The 19,484-nt window shown below is 51.3% G+C and overlaps 1 protein-coding gene across 1 annotated transcript in view; it reads left to right on the top strand.

The window, feature by feature from the left end:
* LOC139233687 (corticotropin-releasing factor receptor 1-like) overlaps nucleotides 1-19,484 on the top strand; it is a 350,288-nt gene that overhangs the window by 319,400 nt on the left and 11,404 nt on the right. The window contains exon 11 of the mRNA XM_070864095.1: nucleotides 17,477-17,518. Within this exon, the coding sequence (XP_070720196.1) occupies nucleotides 17,477-17,518 (42 nt within the window). The remainder of the gene's footprint in view (nucleotides 1-17,476; nucleotides 17,519-19,484) is intronic.

Genomic DNA, 19,484 nt, shown 5'->3' with positions numbered 1-19,484 from the left:
ATATTCAAATCTCATCATCATAGGCAGTCCCTCGAAGCGAGGATGACTTGCTTCCACACCAAAAAGGGATGAGTTCACAGGTGTTTCAATGAAGGACCGAATATTTCAGATCCCGAACTACATCTTGAAGGGTGGAAGATGCCTGTGTGTGGATTTTTTTAATGTGTGGTGTCCATTGCACACCAGCTATTACACGGGCTTGACCGAGCTAGGTCTTGGTCCAGTGGCAAGGGTTATCAGGACAACTGGAGACCAACTCTGCTGCACGGACCTAGTGCGCCCACATATCGCAATGTGGGCTGGCCCGTGCTGCCCCTGGGCTCTCAGCTCTTCTGAGACCCAAACTCACGCCTCTCCTGGGCCACGATCATGTCCCTCTACGAACTCTTGCTGCTCCTTCGCCCTGACCTCGCCGCTCCTGCCCACACTGCAGTTAGCCGTCGCCCTCATGCAGCAGCACATGCTGCTCCCTGCAGTGGCATACCACCGCTTCCTCTAATGGCCCCAGCCTGCTGATGGTCTTGCAGGCCGGGACACACTGGATGACTGGCAAGGGACAAAAAGCAAGGGACCCAGTACTGAGCCCTGCGGAACCCCACTGGAAACATCCTTCCAGTCACAAAAACATCCATCAATCATTACTCTTTGCTTCCTACCTCCAAGCCAATTTTGGATCCAACTTGCCACTTTGCCCTGGATCCCATGGGCTTTACCTTCATGACCAGTCTACCATGTGGGACCTCATCAAAAGCTTTGCTAAAGTCCATATACAGAACATTGTATGCACTACACTCACGGACCCTCCTGGTTACCTCCTCGAAAAGCTCAATCAGGTTAGTCGAACATGATCTTCCCTTAAAAAATCCATGCTGACTGCCCCTGATTAATCCTTGCCTTTCTAAATGTAGATTTATCCTGTCTTTCAGAACTTTTTCCAATAATTTTCTCACCACTGAGGTTAGGCTGACAGACCTGTAAATACTCGACCTATCGCTTTCTCCCTTCTTAAACAAGGATACCACATTAGCAGTCCTCCAGTCCTCCAGCACCACGCCTGGATCCAAAGAGGATTGAGAAATGATGGTCAAAGCCTCTGCTATTTCATCATTTACTTCGCTGAACAGCCTGGGATCCATTTCATCCGGGCCTGCCGACTTATCCACTTTCAAAGCTGCTAAACCCCTTAATACTTCCTCTCTCACTATGTTTATTTCATTTGGAAATTTACACTCCTCCTCGAAAGCAGTATCTGCATTGTCCCTTTCCCTTTCCTTTGTGAAAACAGACACAAAGTATTCATTAAGAACCATTGCCCTCATGGTCTCTAATAGGCTCTCACCTTTCTTTAGTTATCCTCTTGCTCTTAATATATTTATAGAACTATAGGGGGGGAGGAACTTAACACAATCACAATCACGAAGGAGGTGGTTCTCAGTAAGATAATGGGACTAAAGGCAGGTAAATCCCCTGGACCTGATGGCTTGTATCCTTGGATCTTAAGAGAAGTAGCGGCATGGATTGTGGATGCATTGGTTGTAATTTACCAAAATTCCATGGATTCTGGGGAGGTCCCAGCAGATTGGAAAACTGCAAATGTTACGCCCCTCTTTAAAAAAGGAGGCAGACAAAAAGCAGGAAACTATAGACCAGTTAGCCTAACATCTGTGGTTGGGAAAATGTTGGAGTCCATTATTAAAGAAGCAGTAGCAGGACATTTGGAAAAGCAAAATTCGGTCAGGCAGAGTCAGCATGGATTTATGAAGGGGAAGTCATGTTTGACAAATTTGATGGAATTCTATGAGGATGTAACGAACAGGGTGGATAAAGGGGAACCAGTGGATGTGGTGTATTTGGACTTCCAGAAGGCATTTGACAAGGTGCCACATAAAAGGTTACTGCACAAGATAAAAGTTCATGGGGTAATATATTAGCATGGATAGAGGATTGGCTAACTAACAGAAAACAGAGAGTCAGGATAAATGGTTCATTCTCTGGTTGGCAACCAGTAACAAGTGGGATGCTGCAGGGATCAGTGCTGGGACCCCAACTATTTACAATGTATATTAACGACTTGGAAGAAGGGACCGAGTGTAACGTAGCCAAGTTTGCTGCCGATACAAAGATGGGAGGAAAAGCAATGTGTGAGGAGGGCACAAAAAATCTGCAAAAGGACATAGACAGGCTAAGTGAGTGGGAAAAATTTGGCAGATGGAGTATAATGTTGGAAAGTGTGAGGTCATGCACTTTGGCAGAAAAATATCAAAGAGCAAGTTATTGTTTAAATGGAGAAAGATTGCAAAGTGCTGCAGTAAAGCGAGACCTGGGGGTACTGGTGCATGAAACACAAAAGGTTAGTATGTAGGTACAGCAAGTGATCAGGAAGATCAATTGAATCTTGGCCTTTATTGCAAAGGGGATGGAGTATAAAAGCAGAGAAGTCTTGCTACAACTATACAGGGTATTGGTGAGGCCACACCTGGAATACTGCATGCAGTTTTGGTTTCCATATTTAAGAAAGGATATACTTGCTTTGGAGGCAGTTCAGAGAAGGTTCACAAGGTTGATTCCGGAGATGAGGGGGTTGACTTATGAGGAAAGGTTGAGGAGGTTGGGCCTCTACTCATTGGAATTCAGAAAAATGAGAAGTGATCTTCTCGGAATGTATAAGATTATAAGGGGGCTTTACAAGGTGGATGCAGAGAGGATGTTTCCACTGATGGGAGAGACTAGAACTAGAGGGTATGATCTTAGAATAAGGGGCCACCCATTTAAAACTGAGACGAGGAGAAATTTCTTCTCTCAGAGGGTTGTAAATCTGTGGAATTCACTGCCTCAGAGAGCTGTGGAAGCTGGGACATTGAATAAATTTAAGACAGAAATAGACGGTTTCTTAAACGATAAGCGGATAAGGGGTTATAGGGAGCGGGCGGGGAAGTGGAGCTGAGTCCATGATCAGATTAGCCATGATCTTATTGAATGGTGGAGCAGGCTCGAGGGGCCATATGGCCAACTCCTATTTCTTATGTTCTTATGTTCTTATAACATAGCTGTAATAGTTTCTTTAATCAATACCATGACCCTTCCCCCTTTTTACCCCCCTCTCTGTCTTGTCTATAAATCCAGTAACCAGGAATATTGAGCTGCCAAACCTGCCCCTCTTTTTAGCCATGTCTCTGTAATGTCTATAATGTCATACTCCCAAGTGTCTATCTGTGCTCTCAGCTCATCCACCTTATTTGCCTTATTGTCATGGTTGAATAGCTGGCAGTGTGTGCAAGGTGTGAGATGTGGGTGTGAGTCTTGCAGCAGTGTTGAGTGTGTGAGGGTGAGGTGAAGCTATGATTGTGAGATATGAGTGGTGATTGGTAGAGATTGATGGTAGGTGAGTGTTGGGGGAGTGGTGCACTGAGCAGTGTGTGAGGCAGGTGCTGCAGTTGTGGGATACGGCATTGGAAGATGCATTCACTCCCCTTGGCCACTCGTGTTAGGTCATTGAACTTCTTGCGGCACTGGATCCAGATCCTGGGGGCACCACACGTGGTACTGATGACCTGTGCTACCTCCTCCTCTTGCCCACTGCCTCTGGCATGTTGCCTGGATGGCCCCTGCACGTAGAGGACCTGTCACCTTCTGTACATCCCCATGACCACGTCCTCCATTGCTGCATTTCAGAACCGATTTGCCCTCGCTCTCTCTTCCCTGTTGAGCCATGGATTTATTCCCACTGACAATAAGGTGCTTCTGCAACAAAGCACCTCCCCTTTAAGTAGTGCAGAGAACCTAGAATATTGGGACTGGCCAATAGACTGCACCCAATATTGGTCCTCCCGTTCAGAACCAAGCCAACCGGCAGTGCGTTTAATGCTGAGATCAGCACTCCAAACATGTAAAGATGTTGAGTGAAAGGGCGTGTGCAGATCGTGCTTCATGCATCCCTGCCTGGATTCCCGAGATTCAGCACATTTCCTCCTTAGTCTCCTGACTATAGATTGCTGTCTGGCTGTTCAGCATTGGAAGATGCATTCACTCACCTTGGCTACTCGTGTCAGGTCATTGAACTATCTCCTCCCATTGCCCACTGCCTCCAGCATGCTGCCTGGATGGTCCCTGCCCCCTGCTCATAGAGGACCTGTCTTCTTCTGTACATTCCCAGGACCAACACCTCCAGTGCCACATGGCTGCACCCGCCCGGCCTGAAAATGAGGAGCTTCTGCACCTCCCCTTTAAGCATTGCAAAGAGCAAAATGTCACTGGCCAGTAGACCCAATATTGGCTCCCCTGGTCTGTGCTGAGCCAACCAGCAGTGTGTTTAGTGCTGAGCTCAGTGCTCCAATCGTTATATTGTGCAGGCAGCAGCAATTCCGTGGTCTGCTGCACTACCTAGAACTAACGGGGGCAGATTGCATTGGTTCTCCAGGCAGCAAATTTCACCCCCTCGTGCTAGGGCAGCCAATCACAACACTTGATTTTCAGCAATGTGATCCCTGCTGTCAGACATTAAATTGTTCGGTTTAATAGAGTGAAGTAACTGGTCGACTGCAGACTCAGGCACTGACACTGGAGATGTGCACAGAGGGACACTAATCAGTCCTCTCAACTCAACCCGACAACATCAAAAAGCTTTGCTGTCACTTTGAACAGGTACGCTGCACATTGCAAGTGGTGCAGCTCATCAATGCACACGTGTAGCTCGGGAGTGTAACGTTGCACAACATGTCCACATCCAGTTCAATGAGCAGCAAGAACAACGTGTTCCCTGGCCATTGACTGCACGGCAACATCACAATCGAGCAGAGAGCGACTCTTCATGTGAGCACGAGTGTGAGCGTGAGCAGTGTGAGTGTGAGAGTGAGTGTGTGTGAGCGTGAGCGTGATTGTGATTGTGAGTGTGGGCAGTGTGAGTGTGTGAGCGTGAGTGCAAGGGTGATAGAGTGAGCGTGAGAGTGAGTGAGTGTGAGGGTGAGCGGTGTGCGAGTGAGTGGGCCCCTGGGACACATGGCAGTGCAGCTTGTTTGGAGCACGCATTTTCCATTTTGAACAAAGTCCTAATTCTTGCAGTGAGTGGTCGAGCGAAAAAAATGCAATATATTTTTGGAATCTATTTTTAACTGTTAATGGAGTGAAACATCTGTTTGATTATTCTATAATGATGCTACATTATTTACTAACTAACCATACGTATGACTGTGAACCTGAATATTGCCGCATTATGAATAGTGGATTGTGCAGTGAGTGAATGCAGCACCCAGTCAGCAACTGCATCTGGTACACACACACGCTTTCAGGATTCAGGCCTCAAAGAGCTCTCACCAGATTCTGGGCTAGAGAGAGGAATGGCAGTGGGTCAGGGTTAGAGGGGGAATGGCAGTGGGTCAGGGCTAGAGAGAGGGAATGGCAGTGGGTCAGGGCTAGAGAGAGGGAATGGCAGTGGGTCAGGGCTCGAGGGGGGATGGCAATGGGTCAGGTCTAGAGAGAGGAATGGCAGTGGGTCAGGTCTAGAGAGAGGAATGGCAGTGGGTCAGAGCTAGAGAGAGGAATGGCAGTGGGTCAGGGTTAGAGGGGGAATGGCAGTGGGTCAGGGTTAGAGAGAGGAATGGCAGTGGGTCAGGGCTAGAGAGAGGGAATGGCAGTGGGTCAGGGCTCGAGGGGGGATGGCAGTGGGTCAGGTCTAGAGAGAGGAATGGCAGTGGGTCAGAGCTAGAGAGAGGAATGGCAGTGGGTCAGGGCTCGAGGGGGGATGGCAGTGGGTCAGGTCTAGAGAGAGGATTGGCAGTGGGTCAGAGTTAGAGGGGGAATGGCAGTGGGTCAGGGCTCGAGGGGGGATGGCAGTGGGTCAGGTCTAGAGAGAGGAATGGCAGTGGGTCAGAGTTAGAGGGGGAATGGCAGTGGGTCAGGGCTCGAGGGGGGATGGCAGTGGGTCAGGTCTAGAGAGAGGAATGGCAGTGGGTCAGAGCTAGAGAGAGGAATGGCAGTGGGTCAGGGCTCGAGGGGGGATGGCAGTGGGTCAGGTCTAGAGAGAGGATTGGCAGTGGGTCAGAGTTAGAGGGGGAATGGCAGTGGGTCAGGGCTCGAGGGGGGATGGCAGTGGGTCAGGTCTAGAGAGAGGAATGGCAGTGGGTCAGAGTTAGAGGGGGAATGGCAGTGGGTCAGGGCTCGAGGGGGAATGGCAGTGGGTCAGGTCTAGAGAGTGGGAATGGTAATGGGTCAAGGTTAGAGAGAGTAATGGCAGTGGGTCAGGGCTAGAGAGAGGAAGGGCAGTGGGTCAGGGCTAGAGAGAGGAATGGCAGTGGGTCAGGGCTAGAGAGAGGAATGGCAGTGGGTCAGGGCTAGAGAGAGGAATGGCAGTGGGTCAGGGCTAGAGAGAGGAATGGCAGTGGGTCAGGGCTAGAGAGAGGAATGGCAGTGGATCAGGTCTAGAGAGTGGGAATGACAATGGGTCAAGGTTAGAGAGTGGAATGGCAGTGGGTCAGGGCTAGATAGAGGAGGGGCAGTGGGTCAGGGCTAGATAGAGGAATGGCAGTGGGTCAGGGCTAGAGGGGGAATGGCAATGGGTCAGGTCTAGAGAGAGGGAATGTGGCAGTGGGTCAGGGTTAGAGGGGGAATGGCAGTGCATCAGGGTTAGAGAAAGGAATGGCAGTGGGTCAGGGCTAGAGAGAGGGAATGGCAGTGGGTCAGGGCTAGAGAGAGGAATGGCAGTGGGTCAGGGCTAGAGAGAGGAATGGCAGTGGGTCAGGGCTAGAGAGAGGAATGGCAGTGGGTCAGAGTTAGAGGGGGAATGGCAGTGGGTCAGGGCTCAAGGGGGAATGGCAGTGGGTCAGGTCTAGAGAGTGGGAATGGTAATGGGTCAAGGTTAGAGAGAGTAATGGCAGTGGGTCAGGGCTAGCGAGAGGAAGGGCAGTGGGTCAGGGCTAGAGAGAGGAATGGCAGTGGGTCAGGGCTAGAGAGAGGAATGGCAGTGGGTCAGGGCTAGAGAGAGGAATGGCAGTGGGTCAGGGCTAGAGAGAGGAATGGCAGTGGGTCAGGGCTAGAGAGAGGAATGGCAGTGGATCAGGTCTAGAGAGTGGGAATGACAATGGGTCAAGGTTAGAGAGTGGAATGGCAGTGGGTCAGGGCTAGAGAGAGGAGGGGCAGTGGGTCAGGGCTAGATAGAGGAATGGCAGTGGGTCAGGGCTAGAGGGGGAATGGCAATGGGTCAGGTCTAGAGAGAGGGAATGTGGCAGTGGGTCAGGGTTAGAGGGGGAATGGCAGTGCATCAGGGTTAGAGAAAGGAATGGCAGTGGGTCAGGGCTAGAGAGAGGGAATGGCAGTGGGTCAGGGCTAGAGAGAGGAATGGCAGTGGGTCAGGGCTAGAGAGAGGAATGGCAGTGGGTCAGGGTTAGTGGGGGAATGGCAGTGGGTCAGGGCTAGAGAGAGGAATGGCAGTGGGTCAGGGTTAGAGGGGGAATGGCAGTGGGTCAGGGCTAGAGAGAGGAGGGGCAGTGGGTCAGGGCTAGAGAGAGGAATGGCAGTGGGTCAGGGCTGGAGAGAGGAATGGCAGTGGGTCAGGGCTAGAGAGAGGAATGGCAGTGGGTCAGGGCTAGAGAGAGGAATGGCAGTGGGTCAGGGCTAGAGAGAGGAATGGCAGTGGGTCAGGGCTAGAGAGAGGAATGGCAGTGGATCAGGGCTAGAGAGAGGAGGGGCAGTGGGTCAGGGCTAGATAGAGGAATGGTAGTGGGTCAGGGCTAGAGGGGGAATGGCAGTGGGTCAGGTCTAGAGAGAGGGAATGGCAGTGGGTCAGGGTTAGAGGGGGAATGGCAGTGGGTCAGGGTTAGAGAGAGGAATGGCAGTGGGTCAGGGCTAGAGAGAGGGAATGGCAGTGGGTCAGGGCTAGAGAGAGGAATGGCAGTGGGTCAGGGCTAGAGAGAGGAATGGCAGTGGGTCAGGGCTAGAGAGAGGAATGGCAGTGGGTCAGGGTTAGTGGGGGAATGGCAGTGGGTCAGGGCTAGAGAGAGGAATGGCAGTGGGTCAGGGTTAGAGGGGGAATGGCAGTGGGTCAGGGCTAGAGAGAGGAATGGCAGTGGATCAGGGCTAGAGAGAAGAATGGCAATGGGTCAGGGTTAGAGGGAGAATGGCAGTGGGTCAGGACTAGAGAGAGGAATGGCAGTGGGTCAGGGCTAGAGAGTGGGAATGGCAATGGGTTAAGGTTGGAGAGAGGAATGGCAGTGGGTCAGGGTTAGAGGGGGAATGGCAGTGGGTCAGGGCTAGAGAGAGGAATGGCAATGGGTCAGGGTTAGAGAGAGGAATGGCAGTGGGTCAGGGCTAGAGAGAGGGAATGGCAGTGGGTCAGGGTTAGAGAGAGGGAATGGCAATGGGTCAGGGCTAGAGAGAGGAATGGCAGTGGGTCAGGGCTAGAGAGAGGAATGGCAGTGGGTCAGGGCTAGAGAGAGGAATGGCAGTGGGTCAGGGCTAGAGAGAGGAATGGCAGTGGGTCAGGGCTAGAGAGAGGAATGGCAGTGGGTCAGGGCTAGAGAGAGGAATGGCAGTGGGTCAGGGCTAGAGAGAGGAATGGCAGTGGGTCAGGGCTAGAGAGAGGAATGGCAGTGGGTCAGGGCTAGAGAGAATGGCAATGGGTCAGGGCTGGAGAGAGGAATGGCAGTCTGTCTGGGCTCCTGCTGCTGGTCTCTCTCCAGTGATCCCGATCCAGACAGGTAGTGGCTTAGTGTTGAACAAACTCCTGGTTGTGTGGTTACTGACATTCAAGGGTCGATTTTAACCCTTCCCTCTCTGCGTAAAACGGGCGGGCGGTTATAATGGCCGGTGTGACTCCCCATCCCGATCCCATTGCCTTCCCGCAGGTTCCCATCTGCAGCTGACCTGAACAGGTACCTCGGTCTCCCCAGCCCTGCTAGTGGGGTCCTTCGTTCAATATGCAGATCAGAGAGAAGGAAAGAACATAAGTATTCGGAGCAGGAGTCAGTCCTTCAGCCTCTCCAGCCTGATCGTCTACTCAATCCATTTCCATGCACTCTCTCCATATCCCTTGATTCCCTTAATATTCAAAAATCTATCGATCTCCGTCTTCAATATACTCAAAGACTGAGCCTCCACAGCCCTCTGAGGTGGAGAACACCCTCTGAGTGAAGAAGTTTCTCCTCATCTCAGAAAAGCAGCTGCAGTCTTAAATGGCCAGCCCCTTATCCTGAGACTGTGGCCCCTGGTTCTAGACTCCCTAGTCAAAGGAAACATCCTCCCTGCATCTATCCTGTCAATGAGATCACCTCTCATTCTTCTAAACTCCAGAGAATATAGGCCTATTCTGGTCAATGTCTCTCATAGGACAATCCCCCCATCCCAGGAATCAGTCTGGTGAAGCCTCTGAACACCAGCGTTTCCCAATCTCAGCATTTAAAATATACTCTGCTTTTCTATTTTTCTTACCAAAGTGGATAACTTCACGTTTCTCCATGTTATATTCCATGTACGTGCCCACTCACTTAGCCTGCCTATATCCCCTTGAAGCCTCTTTGCATCCTCCTCACAATTTACATTGCCACCGAGCTTTGTATCATCAGCAAACTTGGATATATTACATTTGGTTCCTCATCCAAATCATTGATATAGATTGTGAATAGCTGGGGCCCAAGCACTGATCCTTACGGTACTCCACTAGTTACAGCCTGGCAACCCGAAAATGATCCGTTTATTCCTACTCTCTGTTTTCTGACCGTTAACCAATCCTCAATCCATGCCAGTATATTACCCCCAATCCCATGAGCCCTAATTCTGTTTAATAACCTCTTGAGTGGCACCTTATCGAAAGCCGACTGAAAATCCAAATACACCACATCCACTGGTTCCCCGTTAGCCATTCTATTAGTTACAACCTCAAAAAACTCTAACAGATTTGTCAAATATGAGTTCCCTTTCATAAGTCCGTGTTGACTCTGCCCAATCCTATTATTATTTGCTAAGTGCCCTGTTGCCAGGTCCTTAATAATAGAAGCAGATGGAATTCCCGCCGAAGTACTGAGGCATGGCAGAGAAGTACTCTTGGCACAGAATCCATGACCACCTCTCTCTTATCTGGAAGGAGGAGAGCATGCCGGGGGACCTCAGACACTAATCGTGACCATCTTCAAGAAAGGTGCTAAGTCCGACTGCGGTAATTAGAGGAATTTCCCTGCTGTCTGCCGCAGGGAAAATCATCGCAAGAATCCTCCTCAATCGTCTCCTCCCAGTGGCTGAAGATCTCCTCCAGAGTTGCAATGCGGATTCCGCCCACTAAGGGGCACAACGGACATGATCTTCACTGTGACAAATGCAAGAAAAATGTTGGGAGCATCATCAACCTCTCTACATGGCTTTCTTTGACCTCACAAAAGCCTTCGACTCTGTCAACCACGAGGGATTATGGAGTGTTCTTTTCAAATTCACCGTCCTCCGCCTGCTTCACAATGATATGCATACCAACAGATCCACCACAAACCCAATAAAGTGCAGATCGGGGACAAGCAAGGCTGTGTCATTGTACCAGCATACTTCTCAATCTTCCTCGCTGCAATGCTTCATCTCACCCTTAACAAGCTCCTCGCTGGAGTGGAGTTACTCTACAGGACAAGTGGGAAATTATTCGACCTCCGATGCCTCCAGTCCAGATCCAAGGTTGCTCCAACCTCTGGCATTGAACTACAGTATGCAGATGATGCTTGCGTTTTTGCACACTGAGTCCGAGCTCCAAACCATCGTTGACACCTTCACTGAAGCGTACGAGTGTCTGGGCCTCAACATTAAACATCAGTAAGACAAAAGTCCTCTACCAACCTGCCCCCGCCACACAGTACCGCCCCCCCGGTTATCAAGATCCACAATGAGCCCTTGGACAAAGTGGACCACTTCCCATACCTTGGGAGCCTACCATCAGCAAGCGCAGACATCGAATATGATATCCAACACCGCCTTCAGTGTGCTAGTGTAGCCTTTGGCCGCCTGAGGAAAAGTGTGTCTGAAGACCAGGATCTCAAACCCAGCACCAAGCTCATGGTCTACAGAGTAGTGATACCCGCCCTCCTACATGCTTCAGAGACTGGGATTATGCACAGCAGGCACCGCAAAGCACGAGAGAAGTACCACCAATGCTGCCTCCGCAAAATTCTGCAAATTCATTGGCAAGGATAGGTGCACCAACATCAGTGTTTTCTCTCAGGCCAACATCCCCAGCATCGAGTCATTGACCACGCACGACCAACTCTGGTGGGCGGGCCACATTGTCCACATGCCTGATGCTAGACTCCCGAAGCAAGCACTCTATTCCAAGCTACGTCACAGTAGGCGAGACCCGGAGAGCAGAGAAAACGTTTCAAGGATACCCTCAAAGCCTCCTTGAAAAAATTTTACATCCCCACGGACTCGTGGGAATCCCTGGCCGAAGTGGAGGAGCATCCGAGAAGACGTGAAACACCTCCAAGGCTTCCGCTTCTCACGGAGAAGAGACAAGTACAAACAGTGGAAGAAACATTCGACAAACCAAGCTCCCCACCCACCCATCCCTCCAACCACCGTCTGCCCCACCTGTGACAGAGAATGTAGGTCCCGCATTGGATCATCAGTCACCTGAGAACTCGTCGTGTGGAAGCAAGTCATCCTCGACTCTGGGGGATTGCCTAAGAAGAAGAAGAAGAATAGATTCTAGAATTTTCCCGACTACTGATGTCAGGCTAATTTTCTCTCTCCTTCCTTTCTTAAATAGCGGGATTACATTTGCTACCTTCCAATCTGCGGGAACTATTCTAGAATCTATGGAATTTTAGAAGATGACAACCAATGCATCCACTATCTCTATCGCCATCGCTTTCAAAACCCTCGGATGTAGGCCATCCGGGCCAGGGGATTTATCGGCTTTCAGTCCCATTGATTTCTACAGTACTATTTTTTTACTAATACTAATTTCTTTCAGTTATTCATTCTTGCTAGATCCTTGGTACTCCACTATTTCTGGGAGGTTTTTTGTCTTCCGTGACGACAGACAGAAAGTCTTTGTTTAATTTCTCTGCCATTTCCTTATTCCTCATTATAATTTCAGCCTGTAAGGGACCCACATTTACTCTCCCGTACTAACACGCCTGGTACTCAGTGAGCTCCCTTAACCTCTTCACCTCTTTCCTCCTATAAGATGCTCCTTAAATTCCACCCATTTGACCAAGCCTTTGGTCGTCTGCCCTAATATCTCCTTATGTGGTTCGATGTCAAATGTTGTCTGATTACGCTCATGTTTAGCACCTTGGGAGGTTTTACTATGTTAAAGGCGTTATATAAATACAATTGTTGTTGTTGTTGGTTACGGGATCTCTCTTCCTTACTGCTCCCACTCAGGCAATGAAGTCTGGGAGTACCTTTAAACAAGAGATTACCTATGGAAATGTGAGCACATTGAAAAGAGCAGGTTATAAATGTGAGTGGAACAAGGATTGAGGTCAGGAGAAGTGGGAATAAATGTTTAAATTAGTGCATGTAAACGCACAGAGCATTAAAACTAACCACAGCGATTGGGAGCTGTGTGCACTGACAAGGAACAGATCACCGAGTCGTGGCTAAATCAGGACTGGCGTTAGGGCCGGAGGGACATCTCAAAGTCTGAGCAATCAACCAGGAGGGTTAGCTTTAATCTGAAAGTAAAGGCAATAATTAACCCTAATCTGTCCGTTCCTCTGCCCTCAGTACAGACAAAATGGATCGGGGATAATGAGGGTTAGGGTTAGTTTAGGGTTAGGGTTAGGGTTACGTTTAGGGTTAGGGTTAGGGTTCGGGTTAATTTAGTGTTAGTTTAGGCTTGGTGCTAGTTTAGGGTTAGGTTTAGTTTAGCATTAGGGTTAGGGTTAGTTTAGGGTTAGTTTAGGGTTAGGGTTAGAGTTGGTTTAGTTTAGGGTTAGGGTTAATTTAGGGTTAGGGTTAGTTTAGTGTTAGTTTAGGTTTCGGGTTCGTTTAGCATTCGGATTAGGATTAGTTTAGGGTATGGATTAGGGTTTTGGTCAGTTTAGTGTTCGGGTTAGGGTTAGTTTAGGGTTCGGGTTAGTGTTAGTTTAGCGTTAGGGTTAGGGTTAGGGTTAATTTAGTGTTAGTTTAGGCTTGGTGCTAGTTTAGGGTTAGGTTTAGTTTAGCATTAGGGTTAGGGTTAGTTTAGGGTTAGTTTAGGGTTAAGGTTTGAGTTGGTTTAGTTTAGGGTTTGGGTTAATTTAGGGTTAGGTTTAGTTTAGTGTTAGTTTAGATTTCGGGTTCGTTTAGCATTAGGGTTAGGATTAGTTTAGGGTATGGATTAGGGTTTTGGTCAGTTTAGTGTTCGGGTTAGGGTTAGTTTAGGGTTCGGGTTAGTGTTAGTTTAGCGTTGGGTTTAGTTTCGGGTTTGGGTTAGTTTAGGTTTAGGGTTAGTGTTCGTTTAGGATTAGTGTTAGTTTAGCATACGGCTTAGGGTTAGTTTAGGGCTAGTTTAGGTTTAGTTTCGGGTTAGGGTCAGGGTATGGTTTGGGTTAGGGTTAGCTCACTGAGTAGAGTGAAGTAGCATGTACTGAGTTAGGATGCAGATTGGCAAACAGATGTTTGGGGGACAATACTAATATCAGGAGGCCTTTGAATCTAGCGCGAATGTTATAATGGGCCAGTACTATCCTAGACACAGTCACGGACTGCTCTAGGACCCAGGTGCCGGGCACTTCGGGGAGGTGGATCCGGATCTGGTTTGTGTAGGAGCATCAGTAGGCAGCGGCCATTATTTTGGGATCCTGCTCCCGTTTCCACAGCAACCGCTGGCTCCCTACACTGGCTCCCCCCACTAGCTCCCTCCACTGGTTCTCTCCATTAGCTCCCCCCACTGGCTCCCTCCATTAGCTCCATCCACTGTCTCCCTCCACTGGCTCCCTCCAGCCAGGCTCCAGCTCAGGAGCTGGGCCCAGCCGAGGGCACAGATTGAAGGTGATTGGCAAAAGGACCAGAGACCTTGAGGGAAAATATTTTTATGCAAAAAGTGATTAGGATTTGGAAAGCACGGCCGGATAGGCTGGTGGATACAGATTGAACAGTAGCCTTCAAAGGGGAATTGGGTAAATAATTGAAGGAGGAAAAATTGTAGCGATGTGGGGGAAGAGCGGAGCGAGTGGGTCTATGTGGATTGCTCTCCGAAAGAGTTAGCGCAGACTCGATGGGCCGAATGGCCTCCTTCTGCGCTGTACTGATCTATGGTTCTATGTAGTGTGGCCCTTGACACGTTCTCAGCAGCAAAACTGCAGGGTGGATGGCACAGTTTCTGGGCTGCAGAGGATTGTGAGTATTGTAGCTGCCATTTCCAATGGTCGGTTGAGGTATGCGAAGTATTTACAGGACAGGGTGTGGAAAGCCCGCAGGCAGCGGAGGATCTGCAGCATCACGTGAGCTTGTGCCTGAGCCGAGGGGCAGTGTTTCAGGTGGGGGCTATCAAGCAGGATGGAAGTGTTTGGGGCCAGAGGTTGTATAAAGGCACTGGGCTGTGCACTATAACAGGAACATATATGGGTACTTTGGGAGATGCTTTTAGCCCCTTTTCAAACATGTAATTGTGTAAAGCTGTGTGACTGTCAGAGAGTGAGACAGCAGGAAGTCGGAACAAACCATGGATAAAAGAGTTGGTGATTGCGGGGAGGGTGAAATATTGGTCAGGATCCCGAATAAAGTGTCACTTTGATTGGGAACTGAAGGCAGTACCCTTATGGATAATACTGAAACAAATACCCCCTCACCCATCTTAAAAACCCAACCCATCCACCATATTAAACATTCACTCCCTCCACCACTGGCGCACCGCTGCTGCAGTGTGTACCATCTATAAGATGCACTGCAGCAACTTGCCAAGGCTTCTTCGGCAGCACCTCCCAAACCCACCACCTGTACCACCTCATAGACAGTCCCTCGAAATGAGGATGACTTGCTTCCACGCCGAAAACGGTTGAGTTCACAGGTGTTTTAATGATATTCCGGATCCCGAATCACATCCTGAAGGGTGGAAGTTGCTTGTGTGTGGATTTTTTTAACGTGTGGTGGCTGTTGCATACCAGCTACCACACGGGCTTGACAGAGCTAGGTCCAGTGGCAAGGGTTAACCAGGACAACTGGAGACCAGCTCTGCTGCACGAGCCTAGTGTGGGCCCTCTGGGCCCTCGCCTCCCCTGGGCCCCGATCACATCCCTCTACAAACTCTCGCCGCTCCTTCGCCGCGACCTCGCCACTCCTGCTGTACCTGCCCGCACTGCAGTCAGCCGTCGCCCTCCTGCAGCAGCACGCACTGCTCCCTGCAGTGGTATACCGCCACACGGTGCCCCCTCTAATGGCCCCGGCCTGCTGATGGTCTAGCAGGCCGGGACCGCAACGATTTCTGGGACCACCTAGAAGGACAAGGGCAGCAGGTACATGGGAATACCACCACCTCCACGTGGCAGTGCGAGCAATGAGGAGAACGCTAGGAGGCTGCAGGGTGATTAGACAGGTTAGGTGAGTGAGCAAATACATGGTAGATGCAGTATAATGTGGATAAGTGTGAGGTTATCCACTTTGGTGGCAAAAACAGGAAGGCAGATTATCTGAATGGTGACAGATTAGGAAAAGGGGAGGTGCAGCGAGACCTGGGTGTCATGGTTCATCAGTCACTGAAAGTTGGCATGTAGGTACAGCAGGTGGTGAAGAAGGCAAATGGTATGTTGGCCTTAATAGCTAAGGGATTTGAGTACAGGGGCAGGAGTATAATCTTACTACAGTTGTACAGGGCCTTGGTGAGGCCACACCTGGAATACTGTGTTCAGTTTTGGTCTCCTAATCTGAGGAAGGACGTTCTTGCTATTGAGGGAGTGCAGCGAAGGTTCACCAGACTGATTCCCGGGATGGCGTGACTGACCTCTGAAGAAAGACTGGATCAACTGGGCTTATATTCACTGGAATTTAGAAGGATGAGAGGGGATCTCATAGAAATGTATAACATTCTGACGGGACTGGACAGGTTAGATGCAGGAAGAATGTTCCCGATGTTGGGGAGGTCCAGAACCAGGGGTCACATGTTTAACATTTTTAATTAGGCTGAAACTAAAGAAACCTAATTTTAAAGGTATTGCATTTAAATTTCATCTGTATTTTTCAGCACTGCAATATACAATATGATTTGTTTAAGTCTGTATTGCATTATAAGTAGCTTGGGCACAGTGGATTGCTGTTTTTTTACGAAGGATAAGGGGTAAACCATTTAGGACCGAGATGAGGAGAAACTTCTTCACTCAGAGAGTTGTTAACCTGTGGAATTCCCTACCGCAGAAAGTTGTTGATGCCAGTTCATTGGATATATTCAAGAGGGAGTTAGATATGGCCCTTACAGCTGAAGGGATCAAGGGGTATGGAGAGAAAGCAGGAAAGGGGTACTGAGGTGAATGATCAGCCATGATCTTATTGAATGGCGGTGCAGGCTCGAAGGACCGAATGGCCTACTCCTGCACCTATTTTCTATGTTTCTATGTTTCTATGTTCCCCTCCAAGTCACACATTACCTGACTTGGAAATATATCGGCCATTCCTTCATTGTCGCTGGGTCAAAATCCTGGAACTCCCTCCCGAACAGCAGTGTGGGAGCACCTTCACCACACGGACTGCAGCGGTGCAAGAAGGCAACTGACCACCATCTTTTCAAGGGCAATTAGAGATGGGCAATAAAGGCCGGGCCTCCCAGCAACGCACCACATCCCAGGAACAAATAAAAATATATGTCTCAGTTTGGGCTCGACTTTTCTCCGAACAAAAATTATGCAGTTCATCCAGCCGCTGCATCGCTGAGCTAAATACAGAAACCAGCCCCCCCGGGATACACTGGTAGTCCCAGTCACCCCTGGGGTACAGTGGTACAGTCCCAATCACCCCTGGGGTACAGTGGTACAGACCCAGTGCCCCCTGGGGTACAGTGGTACAGACGCAGTGCCTCCTGGGGTACAGTGGTACAGACCCAGTGCCCCATTGGGTACAGTGGTACAGACCCAGTGCCCCCTGGGGTACAGACCCAGTGCCCCCTGGGGTACAGTGGTACAGACCCAGTGCCCCCTGGGGTACAGTGGTACAGACCCAGTGCCCCCTGGGGTACAGTGGTACAGACCCAGTGCCCCATGGGGTACAGTGGTACAGACCCAGTGCCCCCTGGGGTACAGTGGTACAGACCCAGTGCCCCCTGGGGTACAGTGGTACAGACCCAGTGCCCCCTGGGGTACAGTGGTACAGACCCAGTGCCCCCTGGGGTACAGTGGTACAGACCCAGTGCCCCCTGGGGTACAGTGGTACAGACTCCCACAAGCCTTCCGTTGCCCTGACACAGATGGGCTGTGTCTGCATGTTCAGAACTTGCTGCGACGTGGTGACTGGAAATGTGAGGTATCCACAGGGCTCGGTGATGTTTGCGTTTTATACGCCGATAATTCTTACACTGACACTGTCCCTTTTCTCCTCACAGGGATTCTTTGTCTCCGTCTTCTACTGCTTCTTGAACGGTGAGGTAAGCACAAACATCTCTCCATCAGGCCATGCTGTTGTGGCTGACGGGAAGTCTATTCACCCCACTACTGGGGGGTAAACTCGCAAGCAATAGGCCCCGCACTGCTGCCCCGAACTGCCCCACCACACCCCTCCCCCCACACACTCCCCCCGAAGACCTCACCCCCACACTGCACCCTAAACACCCCCCCCCCTACACCACCCACCCACACCCCTCCCCCTACACCACCCCCCCACACAGCCCCCACACCCCTCCCCCACACCTCACCCCCCACACCCTACCCTAACCCCCCCCCGACACCTCCCCACACCCCTCCCCCACACCCCTCCCCCCACACCTCACACCCCACACCCCACCTTAACCCCCCCCTCACACCCCACCCTAAACCCCCCTACCTCCCACCTACACCTCCCCTACACCCCTCCCCCCTACAACTCCCCTATACCTCCCCCACACACTCCCCCCCCCCAAAGACCTCACCCCACACCGCACCCTAAACAGCCCCCTACATATCCCCCCACACCCCTCCCCCACACCTCACGCCCAAACCCCCCCACCTCCCCCTGACACCTCCCCACACACCCCTCCCCCTAACCCCCCCCTACTTTTCCCCTACGCCCCCCCTACACCCCTCAGGCTGCAGCGAACCAGAGAGCCCTGTGCTACTCTCAGTGCCATGCCCCCTCACCCCTGGGGATCTGATATTTGATATAAACGCTGTGACTATTTTTACGAACAATTTTCTCGTCCTTCCACGCCTGCATCCTCAAGACCCCGCCTCCCCCGCCCGGAACCGAATGTGGGGCCCCGCAATTGGCCACATTGATTCTGACCACACTGCCCAACTGAGTCTCAGGCCGGGGGAGGGGGAGAGAGCCGGGGGAGAGAGCGCGAGCCGGGGGAGAGAGCGCGAGCCGGGGGAGAGAGCGAGAGCCGGGGGAGAGAGAGAGAGCGAGAGTGTCGGGGGGGGGGAGAGAGAGAGAGAGAGAGCCGGGGGGAGAGAGAGAGAGAGAGAGATCTGGGGGGGAGAGAGAGAGAGAGAGAGAGAGAGCCGGGGGAGAGAGAGAGAGAGAGAGAGAGAGAGAGAGAACCGGGGAGAGAGAGAGCGAGAGAGATCCGGGAGAGAGAGAGAGAGAGAGAGAGAGAGAGAGAGCCGGGGGAGAGAGAGAGATGGGGGGAGAGAGAGAGCCAGGGGAGAGAGCGAGATAGAGTGAGAGAGAGAGTCGGGGGGAGCGAGAGAGAGAGATAGCTGGGGGAGAGAGAGAGAGAGAGAGCGCGAGAGAGATCCGGGGGAGAGAGAGAGAGAGAGAGAGAGAGAGAGAGCCGGGGGAGAGACAGAGAGAGATCCGGGAGAGAGAGAGAGAGAGAGAGAGTTGGGGGGGGGAGACAGCGAGATAGAGTGAGAGAGAGAGGTCTGGGGGAGAGAGAGAGGGCTGGGGGAGAGAGAGAGAGCTGGGGGAGAGAGAGAGAGAGAGAGTGAGAGAGAGCCGGGAGAGAGAGAGGGAGAGAGAGAGAGAGAGAGACAGAGATCCCCGCGGGGGGGGGCAGAGAGAGAGAGAGAGAGAGAGCGAGCTGGGGGAGAGAGAGAGAGAGCGAGAGAGAGAGCGCCGGGGGGAGAGCGAGAGAGAGAGCGCCGGGGGGGAGAGAGAGAGAGAGAGAGCCGGGGGGGGAGAGAGAGAGAGAGCCAGAGGAGAGAGAGAGAGAGAGAGCTGGAGGAGAGAGAGAGAGAGAGAGCCGGGGAGAGAGAGAGAGAGAGAGAGAGAGAGAGAGAGAGCGCCGGGGGAGAGAGAGAAAGAGAGAGAGAGAGAGAGAGAGAGAGCCGGGGGAGAGAGAGAGAGAGAGAGAGAGAGCCGGGGGGGAGAGAGAGAGAGAGAGCTGGGGGAGGGGGATAGAGTAGAGAGAGAGAGAGAGAGAGAGAGAGCCGGGGGGAGAGAGAGAGAGAGCCGGGTGAGAGAGAGAGTCAGGG

The sequence above is a fragment of the Pristiophorus japonicus genome, chromosome 21 (genome assembly GCF_044704955.1).
Source record: "Pristiophorus japonicus isolate sPriJap1 chromosome 21, sPriJap1.hap1, whole genome shotgun sequence".
NCBI classification, from domain to species: domain Eukaryota; kingdom Metazoa; phylum Chordata; class Chondrichthyes; family Pristiophoridae; genus Pristiophorus; species Pristiophorus japonicus.
The sequence above is the reverse complement of the archived record's forward strand: the minus strand, read 5'-3'. Positions and strand labels throughout refer to the sequence as shown.